Below are 17009 nucleotides of genomic sequence, written 5' to 3' on the forward strand. Positions count from 1 at the left end.
CCAAGTTTCCACTCCACTGTCCTTATTAGGAATGACTTCTTTAACATTTAAATTTAAGTGACACTTGCAGTGTTTTTGGGCATTGGTTAATTCTTCTGTAGCAGCCATGTTATTTTCAGATGTTTTATTTAGGTTTTTAAAGCAAAGGACGCTAATTTTCCAAAATGAAGAAAAAGTTTAAGCTTGAATTTGAATGCAGTATAATCATAAAAACCCCTCCTAAGCACTGTTTTTCAGCTTATAACTAATCCAGTAAGAATCCATATTTTGTTGTTCTTGTTTAAATTATTTGAAGCTTTTTTTTTCAACTGTTAAGTATCTTAACATCTCAGTCCTTACTAAAATAATGCATACTAGCCATCTTGGTATACCTGTATTTCTTTGAGTGGTCACTAGAGGTCACCAGAATCGTAATAAATTTCTAGGCCTGTAAACAAAATGCAATTGGAACAATATATTTGTATTTCTGATAATGTATTTCAGACACTGCACCTCCAGCTCCTATTATTGCTCGCTTTTTGAACACCAGAGCTATGAAAGAAACATTTAGGAGCTATATGGAACTGCTTGTTAGTATTGCCTTGGATCCAGATACTATGCTGGCGTTGGAGAGGAGCAATGGTACAGTGTATTCAACCTTTCACTTTGTGTAGCTTATTTCTGTTTCCCATATGATATCTTTGTTCAAGGAACGGATAAGACATCAGCTTGAGATCACAAGCATTTAGAATTCAGGGGTCCCAAACGGTAGTCTATAGATCACTGGTAGGGGCAACCTTGGGAGGGGCAATAGTGGGAGGGGCAGAGGCAAAGATGGGAGGGGAGATATGACTCTTTGTATTGTAGCCTAATTCCAGTCATGCAAAATTAATGTTTATATACACACACCCCTCAATCCTCCCATCTAGGCAAGCAAGAGATCTTGCTTGTTTAGATACTGCTTCAAACTGATTATCTAAGTTGTATACCAGGCTTCCTCAACCTTGGCCCTCCAGATGTTTTTGGCCTACAACTCCCATGATGCCTAGCTAGCAGGACCAGTGGTCAGGGATGATGGGAATTGTAGTCTCAAAACATCTGCAGGGCTGAGGTTGAGGAAGCCTGCTGTATACAGTAAACTCCAATATATAAAATACAAAATAGGTTGAAATGTAGATTACAAATACAGATTAACTTGTTTGAGTCATCTGGGTATATTTTACTGAGCTTGTTCGTGACTCTATAGGTACAGTGTGGTGTAGTGGTTAAGAGTGGTAGACTCGTAATCTGGTGAACTGAGTTTGCGTCTCCGCTCTTCCACATGCAGCTGCTGGGTGACCTTGGGCTAGTCACACTTCTTTGAAGTCTCTCAGCCCCACTCACCTCACAGAGTGTTTGTTGTGAAGGAGGAAGGGTAGGGAGAATGTGAGCCGTTTTGAGACTCCTTCGGGTAGTGATAAAGCTGGATATCAAATCCAAACTTTTCTTCTTCTTCTACCTCTTTGTGCTTCTGGCCAGTGCTTGCTTTGCTTTGAAGTATCATATATTGTGTTCTGCTTTTTCAGATGAGCTGCTTTTGCCTCATATGAGAAAAATCGATGGCATGCTAAATGACAATAGAAAAAGGCTGCTGTCAAAATTGAGCTTGGAGCGTTCACTCAAGGTATCGATAGTTAAAGTGGTTTTTATTAATTATTTACTGCTCTTACATTGCTTGACATCTTTTGGGAAGTGATGTCTAATCATACAAAGCAAATAAAACAGCAACACAAATTCCTATTGGATTTCTTGTATATATTTCTATCCCTTCAGATAAAAATTGCCTAGCTATAATCCTGCATTTTCAGATGAAAGGGAGACTTCCTGTAAACATCAGTTAGCCTAATATGAAACTATTTTTTACCTTAATTGGGTAAATCACCTGAACAGGATTAACTCAATATATTTTTAAGAACTTGAATAACAGTAATTGCTCCTGCATTCTTTTTAAGACTTATTTTATCAAACAATTCTGGTAAAATTTGTAGCTTATTAATTTGACGTAGTAAAATCCTGCACAGACTGTAAATTTCTGCCTTTTTGCTCTGTTCTAAGGCTGCTTTGGAAAGCTTCCCTGAACTGACCGTAATCAATCGAGATTCTAAAACAAAAACTGGAGTGAGTGTAATTCCTAGAATCAAAATGAATGGCAAAGCTTATAACAAGAAAACACTGAGGATTTCTAAAGCAGCCTCAAAATTAGCACAGGTATGTGTTTTTTAAAGTATTTGGGGGTGGTTTGCTGCTATATTTTTAATGGAACACTAATATCCTTACTAGAATCATCTTCTTTACATGCATTATCTAAAATGTGGTACTAAACTTTATGCTTTCCAGTTGTGCATTTTCAAAAAGAAATTCATAAATTATTTAACAGTAGTTTAAAAAATTGTTTCATTTCCTTTGAAGCCCAGTAAGAAATTGCATTCTTCAAAAAGTAAATATGTTGAAGTAGAGAATAGAAAAGGGACTCTCTGAAGGAAAGATTTCACAACAGGAGGTATTCATTTTCCTTACGAATGAACCGTCACACAAAAGTACTGACCTACCCCCCCTTTCTTTATTTGGTCCTCTGGAGCAGCCTTTCTCAACCTTGGGTCCCCAGATGTTGCTGGACTACAACTCCCATTATCCCTGACCACTGGTCCTGTGAGCTAGGGATCATGGGAGTTGTAGGCCAAAAACATTTGGGGACCCAAGTTTCAGAAAGGCTGCTCTGGAAGCTCCAGACCTACATGCACCAACCCCTGAGAGTTGGTAAGCCCCACTGAACTCAAATGGGACTTCTAAGCTGATGTGCAGTCAGATTTACTATAAGCATCTCTCTGATAGTTCCAGGTCTGCCATTATGGCTGATAATATTGACAGTTTTCTTTATAGCTTCCTTTGCACTTACTTTGTTGCCTTTTTAAACCCCTACATAGTAGCTTTCACATTTGACTTCAACCTGTATCAAAACATGTTAATAACTGTATGTAAGCAACTGCAGTGGTTCTCCAAATCTCTGTTCTAAATCTGTGCCTCTGCGACCCCTAGACATTTAACTATCTGGCAAATATTTTCCCCACTGAACTACTTTCGTTGAATGTCATCGTAAGGTACCCAGGTGAAAATGATGGAAGACATTTCCTGCGAGGGTTTTTAAAATCAATATAGGAAACAGAAATAAATAGTCTGCAATTTGCCTATCTGAAGTGGGAGAGAGGAATGTTAAGGAGATGGGGGAGTTGCAGCAGCAGCAGCAGCAAACTGAAGGCAGCTGCACAGTGCTGTTTGGACCGAGGGAATTCAGCACAAGGGAGTGAAATGCCTAAGAGAAAATAGAATCCGAGAGTGAACAAGAAATAGGCATTCACCTGTTCATCCATTGTGATATCTGAGAAGCACATCAGAGCCAGGCATCATCATCAGACAGGGTAAAACTTAAAAGGGCATGAAATCAACACCCCAATCCCTGTTAAGCTTTACTAGGCAGAATCGCAGGGTAGTGTTAGCTGGCACTAAACCGGGGGTCCCATTATAAACTGGGAATGGTGAACTCCATTCACAGGAACTAGGTTATATTTGCCAGTCCCCCTGTGTTCCGTGAAAAGCCGCTATGGAGGGTGGGAGAGCCACTGGAACAATGTGAAAAGATGCACAGGGACTGCAGTGGAAGGGTGAAATATAATGAGCAGGTGCCTCCCTCAACCCACTTTGCAAGAGTCTCTGCTGGATCTCAGTTCCATTTGCAAACTGAAGGGTTAATCTAGGCCCAGGCCTTGTGTGGATGAATGTATTCACAAGTGCATATTATCTCTGAGTGGTCAGAATAATTATTGGTACCAATAAACTCATCAGTTCATAGTTTATGGCTAATAAAAACTATTTTTCTCTGCAGGAGTTTGCTGTAGATCCAGAAAAGATATCATTGTGCTCTTTATATCACTCACTCCATCATTACAAATACCACATGTTTCTGAGGTGTAAAGTTGAGGTCAGTTTTTATCAAGTTGATGATAGCAATTTTTTTAATTTTTTTTCTATCTGATTCTGTCACATTTATCTATAAATTGTAGTAGTTCATAAATTCTGAAATAAAATAATAAAAATCATACTGTGGAAGTTACACTAGTTAAAATACTAAGATTTGTTGGTTACAGTAATATGGGGTTTTCAAGAGCTTTTTTGAACAGGAAACGTTAAGGTTATTCTGAAAACTTCTTGTCATGGATCAATTTCTGTGGATTGAAATGAATGCAGGTAGCTCAGACAAAAGAAAAACTTGCCAATTTTATTTATGGTATTTAGTTATTTTTATAAAGGGTTGCAATATAAAAAAACACAAGAATACATACCATAGTAACAAACAAAATCAGTACTCCCTGTCACCACTCACACAGAGTTTTAAAGGCCATAAATTGTATAATTAGCCAAAGGCCTGAAAGAAGAGGAATATTTTTGCCTGGTGTCTAAAGATACATAATAAAGTGCCAGGCAAGCAGCCCTGGGGAGCATGTTCCACAAATGGGGAGCCACCACAGAAATTGTCTATTCTCACATTCCTGCCCTCTAGGCCTCTCGTGGATGGGGCATGTGAAGAAGGGCCTCCAATGATGATTGCAGGGTCCCAGTTGTTTCATATAGAGAGAGGCGGTCCTTGAGGTAGTGTAGTCTTGAGCTGTTTAAGGCTTTGTAGGTCAAAACCAGCATTTTGAATTGGGCCCAGAAATTCATTGGCAGCCAATGCAGTCAGGCTAGGATTGGTATTATATGGTCAAACCATCTTGCCCTGGTAAGCAACCTGGCCAAAGCCAATGGAAAGGCACTCTGCACCACCAAGGCCACCCGAGCCTCAAGCGACAGCATTGGATCCAGAAGTACTCCCAAGCTGCATACCTGCAGGGGAGTGTAAAGTCGTTAAATAATATTGTAGGTTGTTCTTGAGTACAGAAACAGCTTTCTGTCAAGGAACATACAGTGGTACCTCGGGTTAAGAACTCAATGCGTTCTGGAGGTCCGTTCTTAACCTTAAACTGTTCTTAACCTGAGGTACCACTTTAGCTAATGGGGCCTCCCGCTGCCGCTGCACCGCCACCATGTGATTTCTGTTCTCATCCTGATGTAAAGTTCTTAACCCAAGGTACTATTTCTGGGTTAGCGGAGTCTGTAACCTGAAGCATCTGTAACCCGAGGTACCACTGTATTTGGCTGTGCAAGGAAGTTCATTAGTAGCAATGTATTGTATTTTGTTTATGAGGTTGTCCCTTGGTCACAGGTGGTTTGTGGGTGGCTGAATAAATCCACTAAAACGTAAGACCTTTGACTTCTGAGAGTATTGAGAATGAATAGATATCTGCAAACTAATCTGCTTCCATTGCTCCTCAATAGATTTCTTCCGTTCAAAAGAAGAGTGCAGATCTAGGCCAGGAGGAGATTGTACAGCAATGCATGAAAAATATGAAATGGGTAGAAGACCTCTTTGAGAAGTTTGGTGAACTTTTGAATCATGTACAGCAGAAATGTTCATAACAGACACTGTCCCAAATGTTACATTTTTTTTCTCTATAGCACTCATCATGGGAAACTGAAAGGTCAGAGAAGCTCTGGTTAATCTGGTCATGCCAGACTATTCTGAGTCTGAGGAATCTGTGGTGTTCTTGGTTCTGTGGCTTCTGATGAGGAAAAATTATGCTGCCATGAAAATGGAACTACAAATGAACCTCACTGCATTTTTAATCTGAAGAATGATTTTTTTTCTATTTTGTAAACTCTTGTATTGAAATGACAGGTTTATTTTTGAAATGATCAAAGCATGCACTAAATATATATTTTTGGGCTACGGTGAAAATAATACTGAAAATATGGCTTTTTCTGGCTCTGTACACTAGGAAGAGTCTAGGTGGTAAACAAATATTTACATTTGTCTGATCGAGTAGAGTCTTCTGCATTTTGCAAACAGAGCTAATATGACATGAAATTCTGTATATGAATAATTGCCATCACAAATTCAGAATTATCATTCTGCTTTATGGACTCCTTTTACTGCTGTTATGTTCAGGAGGCTGAACATGGAGTTGGTGCAATCCTTTGACGGCTATTTTGTGTCAAATTATATTGTAATGAAAAACAATGACTTTAACTATTTCCCCATTTTTTATTTTGAAGAAAAATGTATTTTTCTTTATACTGTGCTTTTTTTCCTTTGGAAAGAAATCAGTTGTACATTTTATCTCACAAATAGTTGTATTTTTCACAGAGAAAATATTGTGGCTTACAATTGTTTTGTGTATCTTTGTAATACACTTTTCAAGGTTTTCAGTAAATTCTGTTCATTTTTATATATTATTTTCATATTGTAAACTGTATCTTAAGATAATCCTTTTGTTTATACAGGTTTCCTCCAGTGTTAACCAGGAATAAGACATACTAGACTTTATAAGTTTGCTTTATAAGTTAAGTTGTGTTTAAACACTGCATTTTATTTTCTGATAAATGAAAATAAATTTCTTACTAAAATAACATGAATAATTGAAATTTTCATTGAATAGCTTCTACATTTCTCTTCTGGATACCGAAGATTGATGATTGGATAGACTATATGCAGTGTTAAACACAGCTGACATTTTTTAAAAATTGGTAATGGCAGAACTGTTTGCTTCTTGGTGCCTTTTCAAATCCTCAGACGTTCTTTTGTAGTTGTCTTTCTCAGCTGGGTTTTTTTTTAATCAGTAAGACCAGTAGTCCCACTTAGACTACAGATGTGTTAAACTCGGATCAGCAGGAAAATTTCTTCATCTGCCAACAGAATGCCTTACCTCAGTCTTTGATTCAAAATGTGTAAGTCCTCTGCTTGGATTTGTAAAAGGACTAAACGTATTGTACTTTTGTCAGATAATATATATACATAAATATATATATATATATATATAATTCATTTGTCCTTTCACTGCCACTTAGTGCCTTAATTTCAGCCAAGAAAGCAGGATTCTTCATTCACTAGCCAATCAGGATATTCTTGTATGTAGCACGGTGTATTTTCTTTAGTTGTACATATGTTCATTGCACCTTAGATTTGTAAAGAATAATGAAAGGCTGTGATAATGAATTAAACTAGGATTTCAAAATATCAAAGGACAACATTTTTGATCTTGATATCTATTGTGTTGGTTTACCTCTGCATTTTCAAAAGGTTTTTATATTGTAGGATGTGGTGGTACTCCATTTTTCTGATGGGGGGGGGGGAAATGCAATGAAAATTTTGGTAAATTTCTTGTTGATATTTGTCTTAAAATATCTTCATACTGCACTTGCCCTGAAAAAGCCAAGTTGTATTACTGTGACTGTGATTTTGCTGTATTTCTGCTAGTTCTGTAGAAGAACTAAAGGTCTAGACTCAAGCTGTACCAGTGTTAGGGCTGCATCTTGATCCTCTTCCTAGAAACATTTCAGGCAAACAAAGAAGTGTAATACTGCTGAATTATCTTGGAAACCTCAGCATATATACATGCTCCCTGCAAACAAATGTACATCTTCATTCATAATTAAGGCTGCAATCTTTTACCTGCTTATCCAAGCCCTGTAGAACTTCAGAGACTTTCTTTTGAGCAGGCATATGTAGCATTGCTCTGTGAGAGTATGTTGTGTTAGGAAGATATTTGAAAGTCTTTTTATAATGTAGATGCAATATCCTTGGGGCCATCGTGTAAATAACCTGCTCAGCTGGAGGAAGATACTCCCATACTTCTCATTTTAGAATTGACAAAATGTGTTCTTCTACAGCAAAGTAATATACATCTCAACACAAGCTTACACATATATTGGTTTAATAATTAAACTTTAATTAAACAAAAGAGCCTGGGTTGCCCCATGTTGTAGACCCAGGATGAAAGCCCATGCCCACTTACCTAGGACTGTCTCATTTAAATCAATGGAACTTACTTCTGAGTAATTGGTACGATCGTGCTGAGTTGGTGGCAACTTTATCAAGTGAATGATAAATAAGAAACTTTCTCAGGAATATGGGAGTAGAACGGAAAAGACAGTTTTGTATTGCTAGATGGGTGTTCAACTTTCTACCTTCAGAGAACTCTTTTGCATCAACTTGTTTGCCCTCCCTGTGTCAAAAAATGCCTGTACGCTGCAAGGAGTGTCTGTTCTAGGGTACACAACTTCATGTCGAGCATTGGTGAGGCCTATTAGTGGCCTTCATGTCGAGCATTGGTGAGGCCAATGTCTTTTGTGACTGTGGCACAGGAAAAGGTCTGCAGCTTTAGGGGCCTGGGTGTATTCCTAGGCACAATTACACACCGTCATTTTCTCTCTTAATTGAGAAGCCTCTAATTAGTTTTGAGCATCTTCCATGGTTCCTATAAACAACAGAGAATATCACCATGCTCAGCAGACAATGTTTTATGTATGTAAAATTAAGCAAGTTTAGGAGAGTGAAATGCCATTGGGAAAACAAAATAAAATGTAAGTGAAGATTTTAGGCTTCTTATACCAACAGATTAAAGAAATTTGCCTTCGCTGTAGCAATAATTGTGTATTTCCTGCATTCAGGGTATATATTTTGTAGCTATAAAGGGGCAGAGTAACAGCAGCGTTACTTGAGAAATACGGTTATTTGCTCAGAGACACTTTTTAAATATTCTGGGATTAAAATTGAACGTTGCTGGACTTAGACAACCACCTTGTGTTTTCTTCCTTCCAAGGACCACCCCCACCCCCCGCAAGTAGCAATTTTGAGAGAGTACTGGATATGCTTTGGAGAACTGCCAGTGCGCTTACAATAAGTAGAGTTATAGGATTTGAGCAGCTGAAACCTCACCTAAATACAATATATGTTGAAACCGTTCAGACTTTCTTCCACTTTGTATTTAGGATTGTGATGTAGCTGATTTGAATAGGATACATCAGCCAACATTGTACACACACGTCACTTGTGTCTCTGCATTCTCATAATACTGCAAGAATGTGGACATGGCTGGCTGCAGATATGCATGCGATTTCCAGATATTCAGTACCCACTCAAATGTATCAGTGGGGGCAAACAAAAAAATCGATAACACTGTGCTAAACTAAATAATTGCACCTGCATATTGGTAATCCAACAAACATTGTTTTGTTTCCACATCTCTAAATGATGTATATCATTTGATATTTTTTCTCCTTTTAAGCCTCTGTTTGCATCAAAAGTGATACAACTGGATTGTACAGCCTTCTTTAACAGAACATTGTATCATTTTCCTTTTTCTTTAAGTAATATATGTTAAAAAGGAAACTCAAACTGTCTTCCAATAAACAGGTCTTCATAGAGGAAATATATTTTAAATATTTAAAATTTTACTACTATTTAAAATAATTTAAATAGTTTAAATAATTTAAACAAGCCAAAACTAGGACATTGAAAATCAGTGTATAGTAACTTCAGATTTGTTAATGGCAATTTAACATTTTTCATCCTACACTAACATACATTTTTGTAGTATTACACAGTGCACTTCCTTCTATGTATCTATGCTATTTAAGTTAATGTTCACATTTCATTCACAAAACGCATAGTGATATCTATCCTTTTATGTACTGCGAACATTTAGGACTAATGAGAGGTGCTTTTTTAGTCCAGTTTTTAGGTGGTCCACAATAATGTATAAAGCTGAGAAAAATAAATCACATTTTTTTGTATTGTTGATTTGATGTTACTAAGCTCATTAAAGTAAAGACACTTTTTCAAAATGCTGTTTAGTGGTTTATTAAGCTTGAAAACATTAAAATGAAAGAATTGGGAGTGACTAACGCAAGCGGCTTTGAAAATGTGCAAAGTACTCCATTAGTATAATGATTCAAATATGACTCTGTTTTGGAGACCAAATGGTGGCCACAATCTTCACATATATGTAAGACATGAATGCATGCACATATAGCCAGTTTCCCTACTTTTCACACATCATTTAGCTGTGCCACATTGTAAGTTGCCTTTGGAAGCTCAGAATTCCTATAAGGCGGAAGGGTAGGGTGCAGTTGCAAAACATGGGAGAGAAACTGCTGCTACATATGCTGTGATTCAAGAATTGTCAGGAAATGAAGGCATATTGGCCACTTCCTGAACGAGGTTTTTTTGGGGGAGTGTTGCAACCATTAGTTTCACCTGCTTAAGATTTCCCCCCCCCCTATTTGTGCAAACGTTCCTATTATTCATCAGTAGCCCTATTTTGGCTACATAACCCTCTTAACTCAGCACCTGAGTTTGCTAAGCCATTAATATCTATTATAGTTGTGGCCATCTTTTGTCTCAGCTGCACACATGTTTAATTTTTAAAGGGGTATAGCCTCAAGAAGCTCCAAATGACATGAAATGTCTTGCTTTTGGTGGTTTTCAATGCAAGCACCCACATTTTCATTGTTTATATTACAGATATTCGGTGATGGTTTGTTACTTTGGAAGACTTAGCCTACCCATCAGTATGAATTACTTGATCAATGTTGGCCATCTGTCACCCTTCGAATATCAGCAGAATGCATTTCAATCAACCACTGGTTTGGATTCTGAGCTTTCCTTCTGTTAGTGGAAAGGCTTTTGACTCAGGAAAGTTCCCACTGGTAAAAGTGGCTAGGTGATTGTGGCTAGCACCTTCTCCCTTGAACTGGGCCCACAACACTTTAGCAGATCTTTGGGGTACACAAGGAGATGAAGGGGCAATTGGTGGAAACCGGGTGCCAGCAAAAACAACCCGGAGAGCAGAGTTCCTATTCATGGGGTTATAAGGATCCAAGTTCCTATTCATGGTTATAAGGATCCAAGCTAATTTACGTATTTCACATAGTACCTGAATGGCTGCCCTGTATAAGTCATGTTGGAAGCAGAGCAATTTATAACATTTGCTGCTTTTATGTGATAAAATTGCACTTATATATGATATAGGGGCTTCCCTGTGGTGGTTCCACACCTGTGGAATTCTTTCCTCCTGGAAACCCAACTGGCACCAATATTTCCAGTGTTTTGGTACTAGGCAAATATGTACCTATTTTTGCCTGGAGATTTTTGGGATGTTCACTACTGCTGCAAGTCTGGAGGTTTTCATGACTGAACTTGTTTGGAATTCTTATTTTAATTATATTGTAACATACACTGGACGCTCGGGTTGTGAATGCAATCTGTGCAGGAGGCGTGTTCACAACACTGCATCTGCGTGCACACATGACACAATTCGGCGCTTCTGCACATGCGCAAAGTGCGATTTAGTGCTTCTGTGCATGCACGAGCACCGAAACCCAGAAGTAACCCGTTCCGATACTTGGTTCAGCGTGGAGCGCAACCCAAAAAGACGTAACCCGCAGCGGCCATAACATGAGGTATGACTGTACAGTACACTGAGATCACATAATGAAGGGCAGGCTTAAACTATGCAAAATAAAGTAAGCATTCTGTATTTCTGTAGTATAACTTGTGTGGATATGTGACCTATATGCTGAAAGTCTACTTGTCTCTTCAAAGATAATGGGCACAGAGCACATTTTCATAAGCAACTGTTTATGTATTCCTTGTGCTGGTCTCTTCGGAATGGCTTCATTTTGATTGAATGAAGCCATTGTTCATAGGTTGGAGAAAGATGCAGATGAGGAGTCATTAAAATTAACTGGAATGTTTATGAAATATTTATGGTAAATAACCATTTCGTGTAATCCAAGATCAACACACAGGATCCAAAGAAGCAACTCACACTGATATAAAGTGAAACGTCAGTGCTGCTCCAAACACTAAATTAAAAAAGATACAGTGAAGACTACAGTAACTTGTGATGTAGCGAAATATTCTGCATGAACAAAATCTAGACGTACTGCCTGAATTGAGCAATTTTCTTGACTTTTTCTTAATGATAGCATGAAATATGAAGCCTATCTAAGAAAAGTAGTATTCAACCCCTGCTTGATTATTTTCTTTCTCAGTTTGTGCTAATTGACACAAACATCATCTCATCACTTGCCAAAGTAAGGAAGATCCCATCAATTACCATGTCACTCCAAAATTTATTCCCGCTGTGAAAGAAAATCCTGCTTGCTTGCTATTTTATTTTATTTTATTTTAGTTTTATTTTCGACTTACATACCATCCTCCATCATAGGTCTCAGGGCAATTCACAAGGTAATTCCCTGCCTGTTACACCACTGGCAAGGCACAAATAACACATGGTTGTGCATCTGAGCCAGATTGCGACCTGACCTTTTCCTATTTCACCCTCACCCTTTCCACAAGCATGGTCAGCCCAAACCTTTTGCAGCACATATATATGTCTGCTCAAAAGTGTACCCTCTTGAGTTCCAGTGTAATCCCAGTACAGAGTGTACAGAACTGCAGCCTCAGTATATTAAACTTCTGCAAATCTATTTTAATTGCCTTGTTTCCCCTGCAAGGGATCAGATACCAAGGATGTTTTGCTACCCACTCCTTACTTCAAGAGCTGCCTTCCCTAAGACCTAGCGCTCTTTGAGTGTGTAGTACCCATTATACCATTAAAGCAATCACATTCTTTCCCTCAGTGAATTCTGGGCATTATAGTTTACCCCACAGAGTAGCAATTCCCAGCAGCCCTTAAGAAACTACAGTGCCCAGAATTCTTCAAGGGAATGAATATGCTTGGAATGTGCTCTAAAAGGTATAGTTTGTGCACAGCCTCTGCTGTGCAGTTTGTCATGTCACTGTTTCCTACCCTAGTTACATTTAGAAGAGCTCAGCTCACCCCGTCAAACATTTGAAAAGCCCAAAGTTATAAATGGATTTTAGACATTGCAGAAACTTTTGTCAACAGTATATAAATGCTGGTATTCTTTATTAATTTCTATGCTTCAAACTCATAAAAAGTATATACCGTATTGGCAGGAATATAAGCCAAACCCACAAATAGTTGGCACCTTTAAAATTTGGCGGATTGGGGTAGGCTTGGGAGCTGCGGATGGGACAGGCGCCGTTGCCCCACGCTCCCGGGCTGCTTCCTGTGGGGTGGAGCCACACCACTTTGCCGAAATCACCAAGTCTTAAGTTGGTGCCTGAAGCTCATCAGACACTTACATATTAATTCTTTTGTGCTTATATAGACAAATATGGAGGCAGTGAGAGATTTCACTTTTTTGGGTTCCACAATCACTGCAGATGGTGACAGCAGTCACAAAATTAGAAGACGCCTGCTTATTGGGAGAAAAGCAATGACAAACCTAGACAGCATCTTAAAAAGCAAAGACATCACCTTGCCGACAAAGGTCCGGATAGTTAAAGCTATGGTTTTCCCAGTAGTAATGTACGGAAGTGAGAGCTGGACCATCAAGAAGGCTGATCGCCGAAGAATTGATGCTTTTGAATTATGGTGCTGGAGGAGACTCTTGAGAGTCCCATGGACTGCAAGAAGATCAAACCTATCCATTCTCAAAGAAATCAGCCCTGAGTGCTCACTAGAAGGACAGATCCTGAAGTTGAGGCTCCAGTACTTTGGCCACCTCATGAGAAGAGAAGACTCCCTGGAAAAGACCCTGATGTTGGGAAAGATGGAGGGCACAAGGAGAAGGGGACGACAGAGGATGAGATGGTTGGACAGTGTTCTCGAAGCTACTAACATGAGTTTGGCCAAACTGCAAGAGGCAGTGAAGGATAGGCGTGCCTGGCGTGCTCTGGTCCACGGGGTCATGAAGAGTCGGACACGACTGAACGACTGAACAACAACAACAAAGAAAAACATTCTCCTGGATTACAATAAATGAATATCTTTCCTGAGCAGCAATCTGAAATAAGGGGCATTTAAAAAGGGGGGGTCTTGTGGAAAACCCCTTGTTAATACAAGTGTTGCCCTTTTGGTTTAAATTACATTGATGAGCATAACAAAACTAACATACTCATTCATATAAATGGACCTGTCTGAATTATCAAAAGATAAAATTAATTCTTTCTTAAAATAGTGGTTCAAGCTTCTGAAGCAACACACTACAATTGCACTGACATCCATTTTTCATCGAACAAAATAAAGATTAGTGTGACCTCAACACATTTGGTTCACTGTGTGCTGGCCTAGATCTGAATGTTCTGGCGTAACAAGCAGATAATTTTTTTCAGTTTGTTCTTTGATTAACAGTGTATGTTGCTATGCTGCTATGCTGCTACTTGTGTCTATAAATTTGGTGTGGTAGGCATAAACACCCTGAACCATTCAAAATTTTACAGAGGCTGAGTTGCTGGTGTGTAATTTTATTTCAGCAACTCCCTGACAGTAAATTGTCAAAACTCAAAACCTCATTGTTCTGCAAGTTGTTTAAATTCCAGATTTTAATAACCTTTAGGAGTAGGCCCAAATTGCACAGCATGTCCAAATATCCCATTATCACAACTGATTAGCCACAAGCATAGTTGCTACTTTGCATGGTCATTGAGACCCATAGCCAACAAACATCAGACTTGGATTTGGGATTTGGGACAGAAATTGCCCAGGAAATGGAACAGGGCTTTTTCTTTCTTCTTTGCTATTCTGTGCCCTATAAGAAGATGAGTTTGTGGATATGATCAGGTGTAAACATGTTTGACTCAGGTATACGTGCATTAGAGATTGTTACAAAGCAGATGGGAGAGGGCCCTTTAGAAATGAAAGACACAGACCAGTCATTGCCTATGACTGCAGTATGTATGACAGCGCTTGACTCTGACAGCTTGAAGTACTGTAGTTTGGCTAAAAGTCACCTTGAAGTTAATGTTCCCTGGTCAAACAACTGTGGTGACTAAGCTACACCAACACACTAAAAGAGGAAACAGTCTCATTATGTGCTCAAAGGTACTTACCTCTTGACTACAAGATATTTGCTAATATTTTAGCTAATAGTTTGAAAAAGGTCTTAAATGTTTATATACATCCAGATCAAGCAGGATTCCTTCCAGGTAGACAGACGAAAGATAATATAAGAAATATTTTAAATGTAATAGAATATCTAGAAGTAAGATATGAGAAAAAAGCAGCAATGATGTTTATAGATGTGGAAAAGGCATTTGATAATATATCTTGGGATTTTATGAAGAAAATGATGGAAGAAATGGAATATGAAGAAAAGTTTATAAAAGGGATACAAGCTATATATACAGAACAGAATGTAAAAATAATTATTAACCAGGTGATAACGAATCAATTTAAAATAGAAAAAGGAACGAGACAAGGATGTCCGTTATCACCTTTATTATTCATCCTGGTCCTGGAGGTTTTGACCAGAAATGTAAGAGCAGATAACCAGATTGTGGGAATAAGAATGGGGGGAAATGGATTTAAGTTGAAAGTATTTGCAGTTGACTAGGTAATTACAGTTGAGGAACCAAAATTTAGAAAAAATATAAGAGTTTGGGTGAGTAGCAGGATTTAAATTAAATAAAGGAAATACAAAAATATTAACAAAAAAATGAAGGAATTGGAGAAAAAGGAATTGCAGGAGATCATAAAAATAGAAATTCACAAAAAAGTCAAATATCTAGGAATTTGGCTTACCAATAAAATTTAAATTTATATAAGGATAATTATGAGAAAATTTGGAATGAGATTAAGAATGATTTGGAAATTTGGAACAGAATGAATCTTTCTCTGATGGGAAGTATAGCAGCAATAAAGATGAATGCACTACCGAAGATGTTATTTTTATTTCAGTCAGTAACAATAATAAGTAATTTTGTCTGCTTCAAAAACTGGCAAAAAGATATTTCTAAGTTTCTCTGGAATGGGAAAAAACCGAGAATAAAATACAAAATACATATAGATACTAAAGATAGAGGAGGATTCTCCCTTCCAGACCTAAAATTGTATTATGAAGCAGCTTGCATCATATGGATTCGGGACTAGATTAAATTAGAGAGAGATGAAATATTAGATTTGGAAGGACATGATAATAGATTTAGTTGGCATTCATATTTATGGTATGGGAAAGATTAAAAAACACAAATGTTTTCATAATCATATAGTAAGAAAAACGCTTATAAAACTCCAAAACTCCATGGTGGCTTTTGCCAGTGGAAGCATTAGCATTAAAACCTATTAGTAAGAGAGGAAATTGGCCAACGTACAGAGAATTATTAATAGAGGCGGGGGGAAAGGTTAAAGTTGAAAGAATATTAGGAACTAAAGATTTTTTTACAAAGTTGGTTACATCATAGACAATTAAACGAACAGTTTAAGGAATGCAAGAAGAAAGGTTTCAGCTACACAGTGTCAAACTTTCAAAAAGAGATAATTGAGAGTGATACGAAATTACTAAAAAAAAATGTATAATCTCCTGTTATATGGGGAAACGCTGGATGAAATGGTAAAATCAGCACAAATAAAGTGGGCTCAGGATTTACCGGTAGGTCACAATATACAACTTGAAGATTGGGAAAAGATGTGGAAGGTGAATTTAAAATTTACAGGTTGTATATTATTGAAAGAGAATTATATGAAAATGATGTATAGATGGTATATTATGCCAGAGAAAGTGGCAAAAATGTATAAAAAGGGATCTAAAACCTGTTGGAAATGTAAAGAAAAAGATGGTACATTTTATCATATGTGGTGGGAGTGCAAAAGGGTTAGAAATTATTGGGAAATGATATATAGTGAATTGAAAAAAATGTTTAAAAAGACTTTTGTTAAGAAACCAGAAGCATTCCTCCTAGGAATTTTAGATCATTATTTAAAAAAAAGAAAATTGGAAATTATTTATGTATGCAACAACAGCGGCAAGAATTACAGTATATTAGCACAAGCTTGGAAGACAGAAGAAATACCAACGAAAGGACAATGGCAAGGGGAACCTGTACACTGACTAAGCTCCTTCCAAAGGAGGTTTTATGTAGTGTGACCGGTGCAGTGGTACCAGAGGCTGCAGGGGGTGTCACAACAGTATCACAGAACAGAGCCAGGGAGGCGAGGAGTGCCATATCTTAGCATCACACAGGGTGCTGTTGAAATTTGAGAGCCCAAAGTCCACTACTGCTCCTTCTTTCAGACCTTTCCACCAAT

The 17009-nt window shown here is 37.9% G+C and overlaps 1 protein-coding gene across 2 annotated transcripts in view; it reads left to right on the forward strand.

The window, feature by feature from the left end:
• The window catches only part of QSER1 (glutamine and serine rich 1), a 34557-nt gene extending 27431 nt beyond the window's left edge, over positions 1 to 7126 (forward strand). For both annotated transcript variants that reach the window (XM_033151634.1, XM_033151643.1), the window contains 5 exons: positions 484 to 621; positions 1545 to 1642; positions 2074 to 2226; positions 3899 to 3994; positions 5389 to 7126. In XM_033151634.1, the coding sequence (XP_033007525.1) occupies positions 484 to 621; positions 1545 to 1642; positions 2074 to 2226; positions 3899 to 3994; positions 5389 to 5529 (626 nt within the window). In that variant the 3' untranslated portion in view covers positions 5530 to 7126. The remainder of the gene's footprint in view (positions 1 to 483; positions 622 to 1544; positions 1643 to 2073; positions 2227 to 3898; positions 3995 to 5388) is intronic.
• Positions 7127 to 17009: the final 9883 nt, after the last annotated feature.

The sequence above is a fragment of the Lacerta agilis genome, chromosome 1 (genome assembly GCF_009819535.1).
Source record: "Lacerta agilis isolate rLacAgi1 chromosome 1, rLacAgi1.pri, whole genome shotgun sequence".
In the NCBI taxonomy this organism is placed as follows: Eukaryota; Metazoa; Chordata; class Lepidosauria; order Squamata; family Lacertidae; genus Lacerta; species Lacerta agilis.